The 21,608-nt window shown below is 31.2% G+C and overlaps 1 protein-coding gene and 1 long non-coding RNA gene across 2 annotated transcripts; one reads left to right on the forward strand and one right to left on the reverse strand.

Annotated features, from left to right (window-relative positions):
- The first annotated feature begins 884 nt into the window (after nucleotides 1-884).
- LOC121122448 (G protein alpha i subunit) lies at nucleotides 885-18,057 on the forward strand. Its single transcript, XM_040717436.2, is given in 6 exon segments — nucleotides 885-1,555; nucleotides 3,966-4,150; nucleotides 10,158-10,444; nucleotides 11,722-11,938; nucleotides 11,940-12,006; nucleotides 17,320-18,057. Coding segments are annotated over 6 exon segments (1,065 nt in total). The 5' UTR covers nucleotides 885-1,437; the 3' UTR covers nucleotides 17,511-18,057.
- LOC139906088 (uncharacterized) lies at nucleotides 4,292-15,938 on the reverse strand. The gene is made up of 2 exons (XR_011781343.1): nucleotides 13,854-15,938; nucleotides 4,292-5,451 (listed from the first exon to the last, which is right to left on the reverse strand). It is a non-coding gene; the product is annotated as an uncharacterized lncRNA (long non-coding RNA).
- Nucleotides 18,058-21,608: the final 3,551 nt, after the last annotated feature.

Below are 21,608 nucleotides of genomic sequence, written 5' to 3' on the forward strand. Positions count from 1 at the left end.
GGTATTCTAAACCCACACGGGAGGATTGTTACAGAATATGAATGTATAGCCCCCATGAACCATGACTGAGCAAGGCGCGGATAACTATACATAGTACTTATTAATTATTATATATACATATATGTGATGTACAAGTAACGATATTTTATAAATTGCAACTTGTACAATCTCCTTATACAAGTTGCAACTTGTAGCCCTCATAACGCCTTCTTAAATCTGTCATTTTATGTATTGCATTTGAAATTTTATGTGCCATATAGTAATATGGTTATGAATTATTAATTATCATTAAGAAGTTCAAAATTACATCATTGATATATATCGATCATCCATAGGATATTTAATTATTGCATTAATCTCATCACATTTTTGGGTTGCAACTTGTACAATTTGCTTATACAAGTTGCAACACATACATAAATATATCAAGTCATCTATATACAATTAAAATATTGTCAATACTAGGCACATTTTTAATGGAGGAATGGAATATTATATGACTATTTTATTATCCAAGAAGGGCGATTAAAAGACGATTAACAAGCGTAACTCATAAGTTATAAATATTATATTATGTATATTGTAGGACCGTGTGAAGATGAGAAGAAGGTAGAAATGGCATTAACCTCAGGGTTGTACAATATTATTATTTTTTCAGTTTATTCTCCTTCTAAAAAAAGCCATCACATAAGCTGCTTAGATGATAGCTTTAGAGGAAGGCAAATAAGAAATGTGAAGAGCGTGAATTGTATAAAATAGACTATTCCAACAATAAAAAAGAAAAAGGAGTTCAAAGGAGGAAAAGAAGAAAAGAAACGTGAGGCGTGAGCGCCCTGGATTTCAAGGTTCCGCCTTGAATGCCGGCGGGGCTTAGAACATAAGTTGGGCGGCTGAGTACGGATTCCCTTCTCATTCAAGAGCAGCGCGCCAGTGACACTCGCGTTTCTTCTTCTTCTTTTCTTCCCTTCGCGTTTCTTCTTCTTCTGCTATTTTTTGAATTCCTTCCTGGGGTTGTCGTTGGTTTTCAGTTACAGTTTTTGACTCGAGTTGCTCGGGGTGAGCCCTTCAAGTTTTTTCTACTCCATTCAATACAAATCCTCCCTTCCTTCATTTATTTGTTTTGGGCTTTTCTCATCTGAAAGATATCCGAGTGTTTGACCCTCTTAGGTCCGTCTACTTTTCAAAGATTGAAGCTACAGTGTACGTGCGAGATCTCAGATTTGTGCTTTTGGAGTCTCTTCCTCACTGACTCACTCAACGGAGACTCTTCCAAAGCAGGAGCAGAACGAAAAAGTGAATCTGATCTCATAGTCATGGACGAGAGTTATTTATTGTTCTGAGCCCGGCTTAAGGTGTTTGTCGAGAAGAAGAATTGAGTAAAGTGTGTGTTGTTTACACTTAATAGAATCAAATAAACAGAAATCCAGTGTTTTGAGAATGGGGTGTGCAGTGAGTTCATTAGAGAAAGAAGCCATCGAAAGGAGCAAGAAGATTGATCAAGAGCTCAAGCGGGATGGAGAAAAAGCATCCAAAGAAGTCAAACTTCTCCTTTTGGGTAAGTTGAGACTCTGGACTTTAGCATCTCATTCAAATATCCATACCTCAAGCTTTTTTTGTATTTGGCGCCTTCAACTTCGTTTGAGAATTTCTCTTTTTTTCTGCTAAAAGCTGAGAGTGAAAAGAAGAGAAGAAAAAATGATGTGATGTGCAGCAGCAGCAGCTAGGCAAGCTAGAGAGAAAGACAGAGAAACAGGGAGAACCAAGAAAAGAGAATGGAATAACACACAACAAAAGCAGAAAGAGACAGAGATTTTCAAATCAGAGGGGATATGAATTTAATGTAGGGTAGCTGGAGCTCTCTTCACTTCTCTTGAATTCTTCCCCTCCCACCCTCCGCCACTCAATCTCGGTCTTGAAATTAATCATTATCAGTACTCTTTCTAGCCAAATAGCCCTGATTGGTGTCCTTTATATCAATCATTATAATTGCATTCATATATCATTATTACACCACTCTCATTAAGGCCCAATTTCTATTCCTTAAGTGCCGAAATATGAACTTAATGCAGTGTATATGTGGCCCGTCAACATAAAAACAAGTCCAGGCGTTATTTATAAACGTGTATTGGTTGTATTTGTCTTATTTAACTAAACAATACTATCTTTTGTTTCTACAACCCATTATTCTGATTCATTCTTTGGAAGCGCCCAGTTAATATAATTCCTTTTGAAAGGCCATATAAAGTATTCATTAATTAAATTAATATTTTAGAATATAGCTATTGTTCTTGAGTATCTGATCCTATCCCAGAAATTTGAATATGAAGCCCCCCATTAACCCTATGAAATATGTCAATGTATTTCATTGGAGATTTAACATTAATTCATTGTTAATTTCCTCTTTTTTTGACTTAATATTGTTTTTTAGTTGACACACCATATATGTTATTCTATATTATATAGAGTTCCTTTTGAAATTTAATATCTCTTTAGTTATTTAGTAGATAGAAGATTCGCTTTTCTTCAATAACAATGAATATACACTTTTTAAAGCCTTGAAAAGTTAAATCTGCTTTTGTCTGAAGACTATTAGTATAGAAAAAATCACTATTGTTGCTTATTTTATGAGAGATTATTAAAATGACATCTCTTCATGTTTTGATGCAAATAGATTCAGATATGATGAAAATAGTCCATATTTTATTGTATGACCAAAATCTACGAATCTTTCTATTCCATTAATGTATCACTGTTAATTCTTTGAAACCATGGTCTGATCTTGATTTTTTAAATTAAATGTCACTATAATAATAGACGATTAATAATGTCCCTTCTCACTTCAACAACTCATTGGAACGAACATATGTTCCTTGCACTAATTATATGCATGTTTAGTGGGAGAACTGTCATTAAATTTCATTTTTAATAAAGTATATACTAATTATGTGCATAAATATATTGAAATGGCTGATTATGACGATGCCATCATTAACCACGGATCTGTCTACATTTTTATAGCTAAAATAATTTGAAACTTCCAACCACATCATATTTATGAATGTATCCTCTAATAAATATTATGAAATGTGTTTTACACGTAGGTTGCTGTTTATATTTCTGGCCTTATAATGAAAAAAAAAAAAAAATAGTTACTAGCAAAATTGGCTTTATTGCTTTTCATTATATACTCCACAAAGATCAATACACTTTTACATACGTTTGAAAAAAAATTTTTTTTCCATTCTGATTATTCTTATTAACTCTTAGGGTATGCCACAAATTGTACTTAAAGTAGCCAAAAAGAATACTCTCAATCAAGGAATGAGAAATGGATAGAAAAGGGCGGCCATATCAGAGACAATATAAATCTGTTAAATCAAATAGAGGTTCTAAACTATAGCTAAAATTCTTGAAAATATTAACTTATCCCACAAATTTGAAAATAAAGCTTATAATTGTCTCAAACATGTCTCATGAAGTATATTTAGTGTAAAAAACAATCATTTAGGATTAGGATTTTTTTTATGTTGACGCTTCACATGTACATTGTAAACGTGAAATGATTAATATATTATTGAACTAGCGTTATATCCTGCATTGTTTGGAGTTGTTCAGCATTTATGAACAGGGACACTTTTTTTTCTATTAATATAGAAGACTGCTCCCCAAAGAAATTATCAGGGTTACTCTACGTGAGTACATTCGCACGTAATACTCTATACTAAGATATTTTCTCCCCAAGAATAAAATAATTATGATAACAGTCATCAACTCATATTTTAAACAACTATCTATTTAGAGTTGTTTAAAATATGAGTGGACTTAAACGCGTGCAATATTTCATTAATATGACTACATTGTCATTTTCTAGATCAGTAATGACTTACATATTTCATACTGACAGACAAACAAACTTTGCTTTATTAATATACATGAGTAGAATATATCCCTTATTTCTATTTCAGGGGCTGGAGAATCTGGAAAGTCCACGATAGTCAAGCAGATGCGCATAATACACGAATCTGGTTACAGTTCCGAGGATTGTCTACAATACAAACGAGTGGTATATTCAAATACTGTGCAGAGTTTACTTGCTATCATCAGTGCCATGAGCAAACTTCGAATTGATTTCCACGATCGTTTACGACTAGTAAGATCTAAATTCTCTCTCATACCATATATATTTAATTAATTTGTTTACATTAACAACATCCAATCCCCTCTCTGTTGTATGTATATAATATCTAAACATTATCAATGATCACTACTTGACACAAACATACAAGAGCGCTTATGTTGTCCTGTTGTCATCATGTTATTTGAATTAAAATATATGTACGTACACAATATTATAGTATTGAAGAGATTGACGACTTATTTTTTTTGTTTTAAATATACAATTTCAATCCTTGTAGATTTTTGTATATATTATATATTTTAGACTGTCTCATTTTCGGGTTCATATTTTTCCCCAGTGCACAAAGACCTTTTCTTCTGGGGACAATAAATAAACTAACACTGGCAAAGTTCAAGCCATTTTTGGCGGAATAAAATTTATTTAAATTCTTATAAAATACTAGATTTTTGGGGTCAAAATTTGACATTTTAAAGCCTCTTATATTTTACAAAATCCCTGTTTAATCAAACATTATATAACAAAATTTAACACTAGTTGAAGTGATTTGTTGTTGAAAGGAATAGTATCCGTATAAAGTAAAGCTTTTTTATTTTGCTATTGAAGGAGTTTATTCATTGATATCAAGTTTATATCTTTTTAAATATTAAAGTTAAGTTGTTAAAAAATAATTATAGGACCAACCACATCTCCTAAAGCACTTAAAGTCTTGGCAACTCTCAATATTTGCCAACAAAATTGATTTATGACCTGTAAAAATGTATTCACAAAAAATAATTAAGTCCTGCTTGCTTTATTATTATTAGCAATTATGATTGAGCTCTTTTAAGTAGTTCCCTTGGTATTTTCTCTCTAACCACCCCCAGTCCCATTTTAGGTGTTTTTAAAATTGTTTTCGCCACGGAATAAATTACCAATTATCCCCTTATGTGGTTCGTTCGTCTCTCTTCCACATTCAAAAAATAGTCTTTGAAGGAGTTTTTCAGCCCGTATTTTATAGTTTGTGAACAGAAATGTCTAGGGACTTACAAGGGGGGGATGAAATACTTTTAACAAATCTAAACGTAATGTTAGTATTAAAAAAATCCCCTTTAAGTATAACATAATAAAAAAACGTGTTTTAACGTGTAGGAAACATTCCGGTTAAAATACGGAGAAGTTCCAGTTGCGTTGGGGTTCGGTCGGAAAATATGCACTAAACCCGTTTGAGACCGTTGTAATATTAGCTAATACAATTCAACTTCCGTTTGGACGGTTCTTATAGTAAAATTTGGTCTTGATCCGGAACCACGTCACTTTTATTTTCGGAAATATATCTGAGGAAGGAAAACAAAATTAATTTTTCTACTTGTACAAGTTGCAATTTCTTTGTTTTAAAATAATCTTATTTAATTAAAACATTGATTATTTCAATTACCAACTATTAGTTGATGCTATCATTTTCATCTATTAAAATTACATGGTTATTAATTTTTATGAGTAATATAAATATAGACATTAGAAATGTACTACATAATACTTATATTTTAGTAATTTGTATTAAAATAGCCAAAATTTACATCATTAATATATCCATCATCTACTAAATATTTAATAATTATATGATCCTCATCCTTAATACTCTGAATTCTTTATTTAACATTATCAGGGGTGTCCGCAGGATTATATATATTTATTTTTTTGAAAAAATTTTAAAATTAATTTTTTTTCGTAAAAAAAAATTACAAAAAATACACAGCTACTCACAAAAAAACAAAAAAATTTGAAAACATTTTCAAAAATCTACTGCTGCTCACAAAAAAATATATTTTTTGGAAATAAAATTTCATAAATCTAAAGCTGTTTACAAAAAAATAGACTTTTAGGTAGAAAATATCAAATATTACATTTTCTTGGAGAAAAATTTCAGAAATCCATAGCTATTCACAGAAAATTAAATTTTCTAGTAAAAAAAACCTTAAATGGGGGGAGGCTACAGCCCCTCCAGGCAAACCCTGCAGACGCCCCTAATTATTCATCTCATTTTTTGGTTGTAACTTGCACACAACATATATATTTATATAAATATACACTTACTTCCAGATTAATTATAATATAATGTTTTCATCTACGCTAATTATATACTTCGTTGCACACACTATTAACCATATCTATTACAAGCCTATGTTCAAGTATTGGATTTCCTCTATTTGTATATATTTTCGTTCATTTGTTTTGTTTTGCACTGGATATGTGTTTATGGAACATGATTGCGTAAAAATATATATTATGTGGTTAAGTTAAAACATCACTTCACATACAATTGGCCTTGACTCCTATTTTGTATATATGTACACACGCTTTAAGCTGTGCCTTACAGTCTGTTATGTACAAAGTATATATTTTCACTTTTAATTTTTCCATGATTTTAATTCACATTCTTCGTTATTTGATTTGCTTTTTTGTCAAGTAATCCGTTGATTTTATATGTTATTTGATGTACGACCAGATCTTCATTGGTAGTGATGAAGATTTTTAAGGGGAATGGCTTGATTAAAGTGCAAGAGTGTTTTGCGTTATTTGAAGATAGCAAGGTCGTTCCCAAAATAGAGAAAAAATAATAATGGGCTGTATGATACATATTAAAATATGAATAAAAAATACTTCAGATAGCGAATATTTATATAATTTAGTTTTTGTGAGTTTACTGTCTATTTAACTAACAGGTAATTTCTTTTATATATCTGTATAATGAGTAATGTATTTAGATTATAGCCTTCTAATGTTTAATATATGTGGCGTGTCAATATAAAAACATAACCAAAAAATTACAAAAAGGAGAAATGCCAAATTAATTATTTTACTTCATAAATATGTACGCCCCAATATTTTATTGACTTTTTTCGCTCAATTATGGGTTTCATATTATAATTTCTGGGATATGTTAAGATACTTAAGAATACTAGCTATAGTATCGGAGTCTTTATTTGATGCATAAGACTTTGGCTTGCTCCGATATGACCTTCTAAATATAATCTATTTTAAGTTTTTTTCTATAATTGATCGATCATTTTTAAGATCTTAAAATGTAATTTGACACGCCTCATAATGATTTATTAATACAAATGTAGGATAATTAGATTAAGAGTACAAAAGTCATCCAGTTACACTTTTGAGAAAAGCATCTCAGCTTGATTTTGTCTTGATGGGCCACATATAGTCACTCACTAAAAGACAAATCACTCCCTCCTTCAACTGAGTAGACATATGCAATAGCTAAAATAGTCAAAAATCAACTTGATATGTTTACTTTAAGACCCCTTTAGTAATGGAAACCACATTTACTTGCGAAAATAATTAACTAGCTAGTTTATAGTACTAATGTTCATTGAAAGTCTATTAAATTCGTGGAACCAATTACCTGGGCTGAATTTAATATTGTCTGCAATTCTACCTATTGAACTCTAATGGGTATTTCTCTTTTCAAATCAATTTTTGAGTAATATGTGAATAATTGAAGTACCCTTCCGTTGGTTACTCCAAAAAGAGACGCCATAGAATAATTAGTCATACAAGATCCCTTCTGCTTTTAGTGACTAAGACATGTTGATTATTATAATTGCTTAATGATAATCCCTCTTTTTCTTATATCTTCAGGTCTACAACTATTTAAGTTAGAATAAAATTGTTGGGAAGTCCTTAAAATTTTATTAAATTACAAAAACAATTAAATTTTTTTTTTTTTTTTTTTTTGTTGAATACTGAATTATTCCAACAACTTACAACTCGAAGGAGTAAAAACTATCAAGAAAGTGCCACTATACATTATAACCCCAGAACTCGTGGTTAATTCGTTCAGCAAGGAACGTCGAGAAGCGATGCAGCAGCCAAGTTCCGAATCAATTTTCTATTATAAGAAATAATGAAGAAATCCGTTCTCAACCACCAAACATTCCCTTTTTTTAAAATTAGAGCTGCTTTATTCGGTGGTAAATGTTTTTCAACCCGCTTAATAACGTGTGATCCAGAACACAAACTGTATTTAGTTTACAAAAACCATATCAGATCCCGAGGCAAAGTTTTTAGAGTCGGAACACCGAATACTGCACGTTCAAGTGAAGTCTCAAGTCTTTGCACACAAGTCCTTGAATATTTTCATCGAGTGCATTGAGAGTCCTTAAATTTATTTTTGACCTCATTTTATGTCCTTAATCGAGTAGAAGTAAAAATCGCCAGTCCTTAAAATATGGACTCTAGTCACCTCTATGGCAATATTGGATTACGAGCACTTCTATATATTAAAACGAAGTTATTTGCTCGTAATCCGAGGGAGTTCATTTTATATAATGAATCAAAAATTAAATTAGCCATTCGTTGAACGAACTCTATATGTGTGTGTGGTTTCTCATATTATCTGATAATTATATTATTAATTTTATTAGTATTATTTTTGGAATATCTTCCTTAATATTATTCATTGTGAAACAAAACTAAGTAAAAATCATATCGATATTTTCTACTCATTGCTGCTTTTATTTGATATTTTTCATGATTATAATGTGAAATATATATATGTAACATGATACCGTCGTTGACTTCTGGCTTCTTCTTCCTCCCTTCTTTGTGTATATCCGGAGCATAGGAGATGGTAACATAATAATGTCTTTATATATTTTTTTAATTTGAAAGAGTACTTTTTATTTTTTCACGAAACGAAATTTTTACTCTCGATGATTTCAACATTTAAAAATAAATCACCCTATTATGTATGTATATAGAGCGTTTTCACTGACGTCATAAATTGCATCATAATTGAAGAAGACTCTATCTCAAAAGCTCGAAGCTGATACTTTTCTACATAAAATGAACATATTTCCAAGTAATCTTGATGAAATGGCTTTTATGAATAAAAAATACTACTTTATGTGAATGATGAACAGTGATATTTGAATTAAATCAAAGTAATATGTATTTTTAAATCCTCATATATAGCTAAATTTGTACAATTATTTATTTTTTTATCGATTAGGGTCGAGAAAAGTAGGATAATTAGATAAAAATACCTTATTATTTCCATTTTTTATAAAAAACTATAAAAAATAATTCAAAAATCTATAGCCATATACATAAAATAAAATAAAATTTCGAAAAAAATTCAAAAGTCTATAGCTATTCACAAAAAAATAATTTTTTTGGAAAAAAATCGAAAATCCAGTTATTCTCATAAAAAATTGTATTTTTTGGAAAAATAACTAAAAATCTATTGCTATTTACTGAAAAATAAAATTTTTTGATAAAAAAAAGTCAAAAATCCATAGCTATTCACAAGAAATTAAAAAAATCAAATATTTTTTTTTTTGCTCTGCTGCCTAATTTGCCCGAATGACGAAAAAAATTACTATTAACCAGCAAATATTCCTTAATTTGGGTGGGACTAAAGCCCCTCCAGTCAACCCTCTGAGGACCCCCCTGGTGAAGTAGAATAATTAGAGACAAATATCTTATCATTTCCATTGTAATGCATATTAGGCTCTGGGATTAGGAGGAGATATATTTGATTGAGTGTAATGTCTTAATGTCTAAGTCCTTTAATTTCTCAGCTCCATTTTGACATCCAAATACACGGCAATAGTTCCAATTTCCCCCCACCCCCATATAGTAGGATGTATAAACGCTAGTCTATGGGTGGATTTAATTATGTACTATTATTTATATTATTTTCTTGACTTTCTTTTATGACTACAGTAAAGAAAAAAGTGATTTACAATGTTGTACACCCACTAATATTCTTGACGTATACCATGACATATTTGATCAATCTTTTTTCTTAGATAATATATCATATGATACATTATTCGGGGGTTATACAAATATTTAATATTATGATGGAATATATATATATTTATTTTTTGAGATCTTTAGTGTATTATATTTTAATATATATTATTTGAAGTGAGAAGGAAAAAGGAACATTCAAAATCCTACCTTAAATTCCCAACTAACAAATATGAGATTAAATCCACTATTTTTTTCTTTTAAATAGGAAGATGCTCGTCAATTCTTTGAAATGGCTGCTCAAAATGCAGAAGTAGAAATCACATTTGAAGTTGGTCAATTAATGAAACGTCTATGGCACGACCGAGGACTACAAACATGTTTTCTAAGGTCAAATGAATATCAGTTAAATGATAGTGCCGCATATTACCTCAATGCCTTAGATCGTATCTCCGCACCTCATTATGTTCCAACACAGCAGGACGTCCTTCGTACCCGGATAAAAACCACTGGGATCATCGAAACTCAGTTCACATTTAAGGGGCTCCATTTCAAGTGAGTAGTGAGGCTATTTTATTTTTTATTTATGGTCAGGGACATCTATAGGCGGAGGGGTGAAATTAAGAAATTTTGGATTTTCTAGAAAATTTAATATTTGAATTTTTTTTTTTTTTTAAATTCAAATATTAATTTTAATTATAAAAAAAATTTTCATTAAAATTTCACTTTTTTTATGAATATCTCTGTATTTTTTAATTTTTTTGAAAAATTAAATTTTTTGAGAGTAGCTATGGATTTTTGAAATTTTTCTCCGAAAAATTTAATATTTCAAATTTAATTTTATAAATTCCTCAAAAATGTAATTTTTTTGAGAACAGGTCTGGATTTTGGAAATTTTTTGAGACTAGCTATGGATTTTTTTTTTTTTTTAAATTAATATTTTGTGAATAACTGGATTTTCGAACTTTTTTTTCCAAAAAATTTTATTTTTCAAAAATAATCCAAAAACAAGCCCCTCCAAAAAAAATATATATAACCCTGTGGACGCCCCTGATGATAGATAATTCTGACTTGTGACTCAATTCAGAAGAGTTAGTTAAGTTGACTCGGGAGGATTTGATTCACCTTAAACTTTAAGCTATTTGACTCGAATCCTGTGACTATAGTACACATCACTAACATTTTATATTTTATCTTGACTGTGGGATCATTATGATTGGAATTCCAGAAAAAGATTCCTTATATCTTCATCCTTAATCTGTCATAGGAGGGGGTCGTTATTGAAGACATTATTTTGGATACACTTTGAACGTTTGACTATGCTTTACTTTAAAAATATGTTAAGAGTTCCGTTCAGGAGCTATGGAAATCCATATGCAATAGGCCTATTTATTTGATAAATTCAGAACGCTTAAAAAAGAAATATTTGGACGTGTTCGAGAGTACCTTTCCTATTTTTTTATGCATATGTTGACATTCTTATGCGTGTATTTAAAGACAGCTAATAATTACCTATGAAATATTAATTCGTGATGAAATCTTTTCAAATGTTTTTTTTTTTTCCATTTGATGATGGAGACTAATTAAAATCCTTTTTTATGAGATGGGTGAGTTCAAATTTCTTTCCTACATTATGTAGATTTATATAATTATGCAATAGTGAGTTTAGCAATTCACTTATGATTTTATTATAGCCATTATTAAAACATTAAGACATTAGTTATTATAAGTAGAAGCGGTACTTTTATACTTAGTTACTTCGTATAACAGTAATTAAATACTTTATTAGTTCGTATTATTTTACTGTATTTCATGTTTTTTTTTATATATAGAATGTTTGATGTGGGTGGACAACGTTCGGAACGAAAGAAGTGGATTCATTGTTTCGAAGGAGTTACTGCCATTATTTTTTGTGTAGCTTTATCTGGATATGATTTGGTTCTCGCAGAAGATGACGAAATGAATCGCATGATGGAATCTATGAAACTATTTGATTCCATCTGTAATAATAAATGGTTTGTGGATACATCCATCATTCTCTTCCTCAATAAAAAAGGATCTTTTCGAAGAAAAGATCCGAAATTCTCCTCTCAAATACTGTTTTCCAGAGTATGACGGTAAGAAAATGATATTTGATTTATGATATGATATGAAATTAGAGATTTTTTAATTTTTATTAACATGTGTACAAGGTTGGTACGTCAATACAAAAGTAAGCTAGAATGACTTTTCTCAAAGTGATAATGTATTGAATATTTTATATTTGTATCAACAAGGATGAATCATAAAGACGTTTCAATATATTTTATGCATTTGAAAGGCCATATCGGGGTCAAATTAAGTCTCTTTAAAAAAAATCAAGGCTATTGTTAATATTATTGATATGATTATTTCACAAGATTCTAAAAGTTGTAACCAAAAAGTATTAGATGAATCATTTTATATAAAGACTTGACTTGTAAAAATTATGATAATACAATGAGGGGGGAAATCCCTTCAGAATAGATAGTCAATTTATTTATAGTGCCATTTCTGACTTATGAAGCTGACAAATACTCGATGGTAAAAAGTTAAAGTGATGTCTATAGTTGCATCACTCGTATTTACTTAAGGACTCTTGGGAAATAGCGGTCAAGGGAAAAATAAACTATTCAATCTAAAACACAAAGAAGAATATGTTCCTAACGTAGTCACCCAAATGCTTATCTTTTTACTAGGGGGGACTCGCTCCATCACTTCTGCCCCCCCCACCGGCTGGGTGCCTAGCCTGAGGAATATGTAGCAGCTTCTAATTTTAAGCCAATCAGAATTGAGAACTAATTAACCCTGCATTCCTGCCTTGAGTGTCCACTCCTTGCCTAGAGTCCTTAAGTATTACATAATAATAAGTATAGCTATACCCATCAAATAGACGATTTAATCGGTTTTTCGTATATACAAGTATGTTTGAACCTGGAATGTACGAGACACAATGAGTCTGTGCTATTAACTAGTATTGTATTCTTTTCATATTTGGGGATTTTATATTATATTATTTTATATTGGACTTGTATTGTGTTTAGATCTGGAAATCTTATATTTTTTACTAAATCTGTCCAACCTTGGTCTAGACAAATCTCGGAGTAAAATTCGGTCTTGATCCGGTTCCACGTCATTTTATTTTTAAAAAAGAATTCGGTTGAATTTTTAATCATTCAATAGTTTGATTGTGCAAATATCGTATGACTGCTATGAAATTGCATACGATAATATTGTCTTGCAATTAAATTACTCACAACTTGTGTTGTCAGTCCTTATTTATTCAGTCCAGTCTTAGGACCGGTCTTAACTGTCCTTCGGACTCTCAATACTAGAACTGATTCAAAGAAGAAGGAATACAGTTGAGGGACGTCATCAAGGATCGAACTTTATAAGTTTGTAGGACTGAATTGGACTGGAATGAGACTGAACTGGATGAGACTACAGTCTTCAGTCCTAAATAATGACTTACAACTATACTGCATACAGTAATGTTGCTTCACGATGATATTGCCTACAGGAATTTTGTCTCACTATGATAATGTGCATCACGATTTTACCACTCAACAATTTTGTCTGCAATCATTTTACAGTGAACCTCTTTTAAGATCGAACTGGAAAAGGTCTGGGACCGAGTCTCAACACAAGGGTTTAGAAATGCTATAGTAAAAATGAGACTAATGGAATCTGGATTTAATTGGATATTGCTGTAAATAGATCCAAATGAAGTTACATCATCAATTAGTTGGTGGTAATTAAAATAGATATAGTTTTTGCAATTAAACGAGACGCTCTAATAGCAAAGAAATGATTCATTCTTCAATTTGCCACTAATACAAAATCCCAACCTTTACACAACAGATTTAAAAAAAAAAGTGTTTGGATCAAAACTTTTTTGCTTTCAATTTGTCTCTGATAAACATTTATAATTATTAATTAGTATTACCTGAAGAATTGTTTATTTCCTTGCTTGAACGATGAGCATTCAGACAATATTTTATATGGCGTTAATGTATCCATTAGATAAGTGTGTCATTGATTCATAACTTTCACTTGACTTGGTTAGGTGTACCTTGGACCTCCCAACATTTCGAAAAAGTATATAATAAGAACCAGTATAGTGGTTGTATATCATGATCATTTTTGAGAGTGCGAGTTTTGGTTGTTGGCAACCTGAAAAGGGTTTTTTATCTTCTAAAGCTGTTATCATTATTCTTTCATTCTTGAGGCGGTAAGATCTTGATATTTAGTGTGTTCACGAGTCCTCGTGTATGACGGAGAGTAATACTAATAATTTGTTGGGAAGTTATAAGCATAGTTGAAAATAATATGATTTGCCGGTATGCTAAAAGAAAATAAACTGAAGACTAAAGAGGTCACACTTGCAATTTTTAGAATGTTTTGGAGAGGAGAGCAGCTTGAATTGTCATGACGTTTCATTATATTAGCAGATTGACTTATTTGGCGGACTACCAGATGATTTTTCGCCTTTTTTCTGTTTCTTTTTGGAAATAAGGATGCGTTATATACCTAGACGTGTATAGGATCCTTTACCCTAATCTGTTTTAAGTTTAGATTTGGGTTGAAACCGTATGACGTCGCAAAATATCAATATTGAAATGATAAGGGAGGGAATGAATTAACTGGGAATAAAATTACGTAGCATTTTGTGAACTAGCAGCTAGTCTAATGAAACGTCATGACAACTAAGCTGCTTTTCTACAAAACATTCAAATTCTCATTGTTACCATGTTTTGTTTGTTTTTTACATTCCAAAAATGCTTACGATTTACAGTTCTACATATTATATATCTTATACCTACAAGCCTACTATTGAAAATTAATTAGTATTGTAAAGAAGTGGTACAAGGAAACTCTGACCTTTTTGCATGATTTTTTTAAAGCAGGAAGCTCTTTTTTTATGATCTGTATGTAAATGAGAACTCACGCTTCCAGCATTTAATATATATAAATTGTATATTCGAACAACATGTTGGAATCGTAATTATACATTCTTACAATGCAGTTTTGGGTGTGTGTGTGTGTGACGTACAACATCTGATTTATTTATTTTTTATATTTTTTTTCCACTCAACTCCTAAGTAATGATTTATTATTACTATTTGAATCTAGTCATGATACGATGACGTCGTTTCAATGGGTAAATAAATATAGACTGTTTCGTTTTTGGGTTAATAGTTGTTTCTTCCCTCTACAAGTACCTTTTCTGGTGGGGTTAGTAAAAAAACTGACTTTACTAAAGTTTGAGGGCTCTCAGGCAATTTGAATTTGATAAAATGGGATTTTTGAAGTTCAAATGCGTCATTTTCAAAGCTATTTGTAGCGTCTCAAATATAATGATCCTATATTTAAAGAATTTTACTTTTTATATTTTTGAATTCTCTGCAAAGTTTAATCTAGGGATATGAATATTGGCTAAATCACGATGAACATAAATTGGAAAGAAAAGTAGATTTTGGTAAAAGCAAAATATAAATAATCTTATTCATTATTCCTAATGTTGTGTGTTCCTTATTTATTAGGTCCGGTCCAGGCTTTAGAGTTATAATTGTAAGTCCTGATTTGACTCGGAGTAGAATTAAGGATCGACATCGTAGTAATTCTTGTCAATGTCCTTTCTCTTTTATCACAGCAGATTGTAGCTGATCTCCTCCAAAACATTCTTCAATTTGTGAGGGTTTCCATATTGATTTTTTTAACATGTCCATTGTACACACAATTTATGTCACTATTTATAGGTTTTTAGGGTTTGATACAGGACTGAACTGGACAGGTCTGCTGTCTTCTAACGTATTAGTGATAGTGTTGCATCACCCCGCCCCACTCTCCACACACACTTTCCGTCTTTTTTTAATCGGTATGATCCTTTTTACTATTCAACGATCCTGAGGACAGATGCGACTGTCTTTCAGTCGTACGATCCTAACTATATTTTTATGTTATTCACTCCTAGCTAGGATTGCAGAAAATAAGAATTTGGACAATATTTCCATCCCTAATTTAATCCTAGTTGAAGTATAAGTTGTTGAACAAAGAAGAAAAATATTATTTTTGGATAAAACAAAGAAGAAATCCCAAGTCATTGAAGATATCATAGACCTTTAAATTAAATAGAGCGTACAATATTTGTTCTAGTGTTGAGACTCGGTCCAGCACCGATTTTTTTTTTCGGTTCCGTCTTAAGTGATTTTTTTTTAAACCGATTTTTCGGTCCAGACTGAGTTCTCAGCCCGTGGCCGATTTTTTTCGGTCCCATATATTATGAGATATCTTCTTCTTTTTTTCTCTTCTAGATCAACTGTCATTGATTTTTTTCAAAAACATCTCAAAAGTATACGATAAGTTCTAAAACAAATACTGAATCATACGGTGGGATCAAAATTAATTCGAGCTATCTCTGTTTAAACTTCGTATAACGTCATTGTACTTGAAAAAATATATGATGCCATGTTAAAAACTTGACCGGTCTCTAATAAAAATTGGTTCTAGTTCTGTCCGAATTTGTATTAGAGACCGGTCCAGACCGATCTTGTTTATTGGACCAAACTAATTCGGTCCAACAAAAAATATAACGGTCTAGGAATGTTTGACCATGTTATTTATTTGTTGCCATTGCTAACTTGTCATGTTCCTTATTCAATGAAGATACACATTAATACTAACTCGCTAATCCTCTTCTTCTTCATTTACTTAATTCCTTTTTCTAATTCGTATTTAATATACATTCTAGCTTATACCGTTAGTACCATTATTCTTTTTTATATTTTTAATTTTTTTGGGGGATTTTCGAATCGACTACCCATACTTTAGCAAAAAACTTTGAGACATGTGGAATCAGTCTTGTTTCATGCAAAAAAAATCAACTTATTGGCAAAACATAAACTTGCCTTCTAGAGCCCAGGAATCGGGTCTGATCAGAATGAAACATAGTCCTTCGTACGTAATTCAAAATTATAAACAACTTTTATTAGTTGTTTTAAGTCTTTGTTTTTGAAATAAAGACGTTTTTATCATTGTTTTTCTAAGCATCACACACACACACATAAATTATTTTAATTATATAGGATTGCATTATAATGAATACTTTTTTTTTTGCAAGATATGTGGATTGCTCTTAATACATATATCATATATCTAATTTGGCTTAATAAACCATCCGACATCAGTTAAAAATCGGTCCTAAGACTGGACTGGACCGAATAAATAAAGACGGACTCAATGCAAGAATGAGATGCCTCAAAATTTGCATAAGTCAGTTTTGTTTTTTATTCTCCTCAGAAGGAGGGGGGGGGGGATATTATCTAAAAAACGGGACAACCTTATATATATCACGTTCTTGATTGCATTTATGTCTGTCTATAAATCAACTTATTTTTTGTTTTTCCTTGCAGGACCAAACGAATACGGAGAATGTGCAGCATATATAAAATCCAAATTCGAGAACCTAAATAAACTACAAGATAAAAAGGATGTCTATACGCATCTAACTTGTGCCACGGATACACAAAATATTCAATTCGTTTTTGATGCTGTTACTGACGTTATCATCAAGAATAATTTACAGGCCTGTGGACTTTTTTAAAACTTTTTATATAAAAAACCCTTAAAAATTATCATATTCTATTATAATATATTATTTCTACGCTATCCTTATAAGAAAAAATTATCTTTTTTTATTATTATTATTACAAAATATATATAAAAGAGGCAACTTTTTGGCGAATAATTATAATTATTATAACAATTGTATGTTTTTTTAATCTCTTTTATTCAAAATGGAGTCATCAATAGCATATTTATAATTAACCAACATGACCATATCATTTAATTGTACAATATTTTCTGTGTGCGTGCTGCAATCTTGTCATATTATAATAATCATACTACTATTTGTCCCCATTTTTCAGATCCCCTTCCGCCCCTCCCCTTATCTTTCGCATATTAATTTATTGACATGTATTTTTTTATATTTAAAAAAAAAACAAAAAAACTAGCAAATAATATGGTTCTTAGTACTGAAAAAATTCCTCCATTTGCATTTAATTCTCTTTTTTTCCTAAATGATATCTCTTATTATATGCCTACTTTTTTCCGGGGTGTTTAGCTAAATAAATAAAAAATTGACAGCGTGTAAGTACTCTTTTGTTAAGGAGGTTGTGTCGAGTCTTTAACACTAACACAAAATTTTCGATTGTGATCTCTGCTAGGTCTCGATGTTTCTGCTTTTTTTCTACTAATCAGTGTTCTGAACGTTGATTGGTTGGCTCTTGTTAAATAATGAAAACTTATCAATAATTACTGACTTACGGCCTTTTCCCCCGATTTCTTTTCATAGACAAGGTTGTGTGATACAGTAAAGGCTTAAAGTGTCAACTCGAGTCGCAATAATTTAGAAAAGAGAAGAAAAAAAACATTTATTGTATCACACACTCTTTCTTCCAAAAGGAAACAGAAGAAGGGCAGAAAGACAGTTGATAGTTGACTCACCTTTAGCTTTTTTGTCCACTTGCAAACTTTGGCGGACAAAAGGGAAAGGAAAAATGTGGAAGAAAAAAAACCATGCATTTCTCTTATAGCCCACTGTTAATTAATTAAATATTACGTTATCTATGGACAATTGTGTAAATCCGTTGTGTATTTAATATGGCCTGTTAATTTGTAATTGGTAATATACAGAAGGAATTATCTTTTCATTAGTAGTTGTCATTATTATTTAATTTCTGAGTAGTAAATATCCTTTCCTAAATAGATTCAAGTATATTCAAACCTGATTGAACATTCGTTTGTGCTCATTAAAAACGGAGACTCATCCCTAGGGATTTGTTGCTGAGTTATAATTAGTAAGTCCTTGTTGGACCCAGAGCAGAATTGGGGATCTACATGGTAGTAATTGTTGCTTGTTAATCCTTTTTTTACATCCTTTTCTACTTCCTCTCTTGTCACAGTTGATTATAGTTGATCTAATAAAACGTCGTCATGAGCATTATTCTTTCTCTCTTCCGAAATATTCTTCAAATTTTCAGGGTTACCATGTTGATTTTCGGTTTCTTTTTTTAGCATGCCCATTCTACACTGGATTTTCACCTCTGTCTATGGTTATTGTCTAAGGTTAAAAAATATATGGAATTTGAAGATCGTGCTCTTTTTGACCTGAAAAGAATTTTTTTATTCCCAAAAGCTGTTATCATTATTATTGAAGAGAGAACATATTAGTATAAAATATATGCTAGATAGCTTTCTGTTTATTTCCTTCATCTCATAGCTGTTTTCCTCTCAAACATTCTTCAAATTGTCAGGGTGACCACATTATTTTTCGGTTTTTTTTTTTTTTTTTGGGAGGGGGGGTTCATATTATTTAAATATCTGGATAGTATATACAATATACATTGTATTGAAGTTCTTTGTTTTACCCTTTTTGAGTTTCTATATATAATGTCAGCTGCTTGGAATCATACAAGAGCAAAATCATGAAAGTATCGTGGATCTTTGTTTATTTCAAAAAGCTAGTAATGGATGGGATTTTTGAATAGAAAAAAACGCGGTTTAAAGATAAGAAAAGGGGAAAAAACAGATGGTGTTTTTTTGTTTTTTTTGTTCATTCATTAATAGATTGTTGTGGTTTTAAAACATATCTCTGAAATGAGTTTGTAGATTTAATTGTCTGAAGAGGGCTCATTTTTAACAACAAGCGTTTGTAGCTATAGCTCAGTGCGTCATATTAAGAAAATATGTACATGTCAATAAACAAAGATGTAGTGTGATTTCATTTCAGCTATTTTCATTAATTTTCATAAGTTGACTCTTGCATGATTTAAAGCAACGGACTCTACGTATTATTAAAGCTTTATGTGATGTAAACTCATAAAAGGTACTACACAAAGTTAATAGAAGTACAAGGTGAGACCATCATGTAATCAGGCTTGCTAGAATTTTCAATTTGATGTATCATATCGACTGCTGGTCAAAATAGGCAGATTTTGACCAAACATGCAACCACTCATTGTCTATGACGTCACTATTGCTAGAATTTTCAATTTAATGTATGGTACCACCTACTGGGCAAGAAAAAAAGATGTTAACAAAACACACAACCACTCATACACTATGACGTCAATATTAAAAAGCGTGGTGGAAGTAAAACATTAGTCGTACACACGTTGTGGTATAACCTTGTATGTCTATTAACCTTGGTACTACAGTGGATTTGAATTTTCATAATAACTAGAGTAGATTTGCCCGAGACATTATGAAATTAAAATTAATTATAAATTCTTCTCAAACGCCTTAGTTTAGAATTAATGTCATTCTATACACAGGTATTGGTAAGATTATCAATTTAATGTATATAATAGTTGATAACTATTCTTTAACTAACAATTCACATTTGGCTACAAAAAAATCAGAAGGCAAGCTACCATATGTTTTTTTTCTTCAAGTTTTTCGTTTCCGTCAGTCGAGGTTGAGAAGGATTAAAAGCCCGTCTTGAGAAATAATTAATTTGACTTTAGATTAGATTTAGCAACGAGCGTGTCATATTTAAAAAGAAAAGATAATTACTTATATTTAAGGTTGTAAATCGTGAGCATGCGAGTGTTTTTGTTGTTTGTAACCTGTACAATGTTTTTATTTTCTCAAGCTGGGAAATCCAATGGCCCCTATGGTTTCGCCACCATTGCATAGTAGTTACTAACACGTTTTGCTTCGAAATCTTTTTTGAGGGGGGAGGGAGTAGCTAATTTTGGGCGAATATTTGGTGACAGGATTTTTTGATAATCCTTTAAAAAAAATATTTATTGAGAATATTTGATGACGTTTTTTAAATAAATACTTTTTTGATTACCTTAATAACTTCCATAAACCCAGTTAGAAATAACTTAGGGAGAACGGCTCTAAATTTGAAAGGCTTAGTAATTAAATCAATCTGACTCATTAATTAATCAAAGTTGAGTAATTGAAATTAATTCATATTTCAATTATTAAAGCATTAAGACTTACTTACGAAACAAAACAAATCTGATCTCTATAGCTTACGTACAAGTGAAGAAAATGCCACTTGAACGTGATTGACGAATTTCAATTCGCGCACTCCTTGACGCTGGGCGTCTCCAGGACCACCATCTAAGCCGTCAGCAAGTCCGAAACATCGGAGAGGAAGAAGGGCTCTGTTAAAATGGTCAGACTGGACCCGGAGGAGTTAAAGAAAATAGCTCAAGTACATGAGGGTCCATGCAAGAGATACCTGGGGTTCACACCAGACTGTCCAGAGAGCTATCAAAGAAGTAGGTGGAAACAGCCTTGTGAGAGTGGAGAAACCCATTTCCTCTATTGTTAGACTCTTTTGGCCCACCCTTCCAGCCATGATGACAACCCCCTCGACTACATCTTTCAAGTGTATGTCGAGGAGAAGGCTTGCAGTGTCTGTCATCCAAACACCGAGTCTAAGGGCGACTACACGAATGATTAATTGAGCTCAGAAACACATCTATTTATAATAATAATTTTGTTGAAATTCTATTGTTAATTAATAAATTATATCTTGTTAATAAAATTATAAAATTCAAAGTGTTCAGATATTAATGGATCACATGGGTGTTTTTCCGGATTTGAAAATCCACTCTTAATCATCGAATGAATTCCATAGTTGTTCCGAGTCGACACAACACTATTTCTAGATCCCCTC

The sequence above is a fragment of the Lepeophtheirus salmonis genome, chromosome 8 (assembly GCF_016086655.4).
Source record: "Lepeophtheirus salmonis chromosome 8, UVic_Lsal_1.4, whole genome shotgun sequence".
NCBI lineage: Eukaryota > Metazoa > Arthropoda > Copepoda > Siphonostomatoida > Caligidae > Lepeophtheirus > Lepeophtheirus salmonis.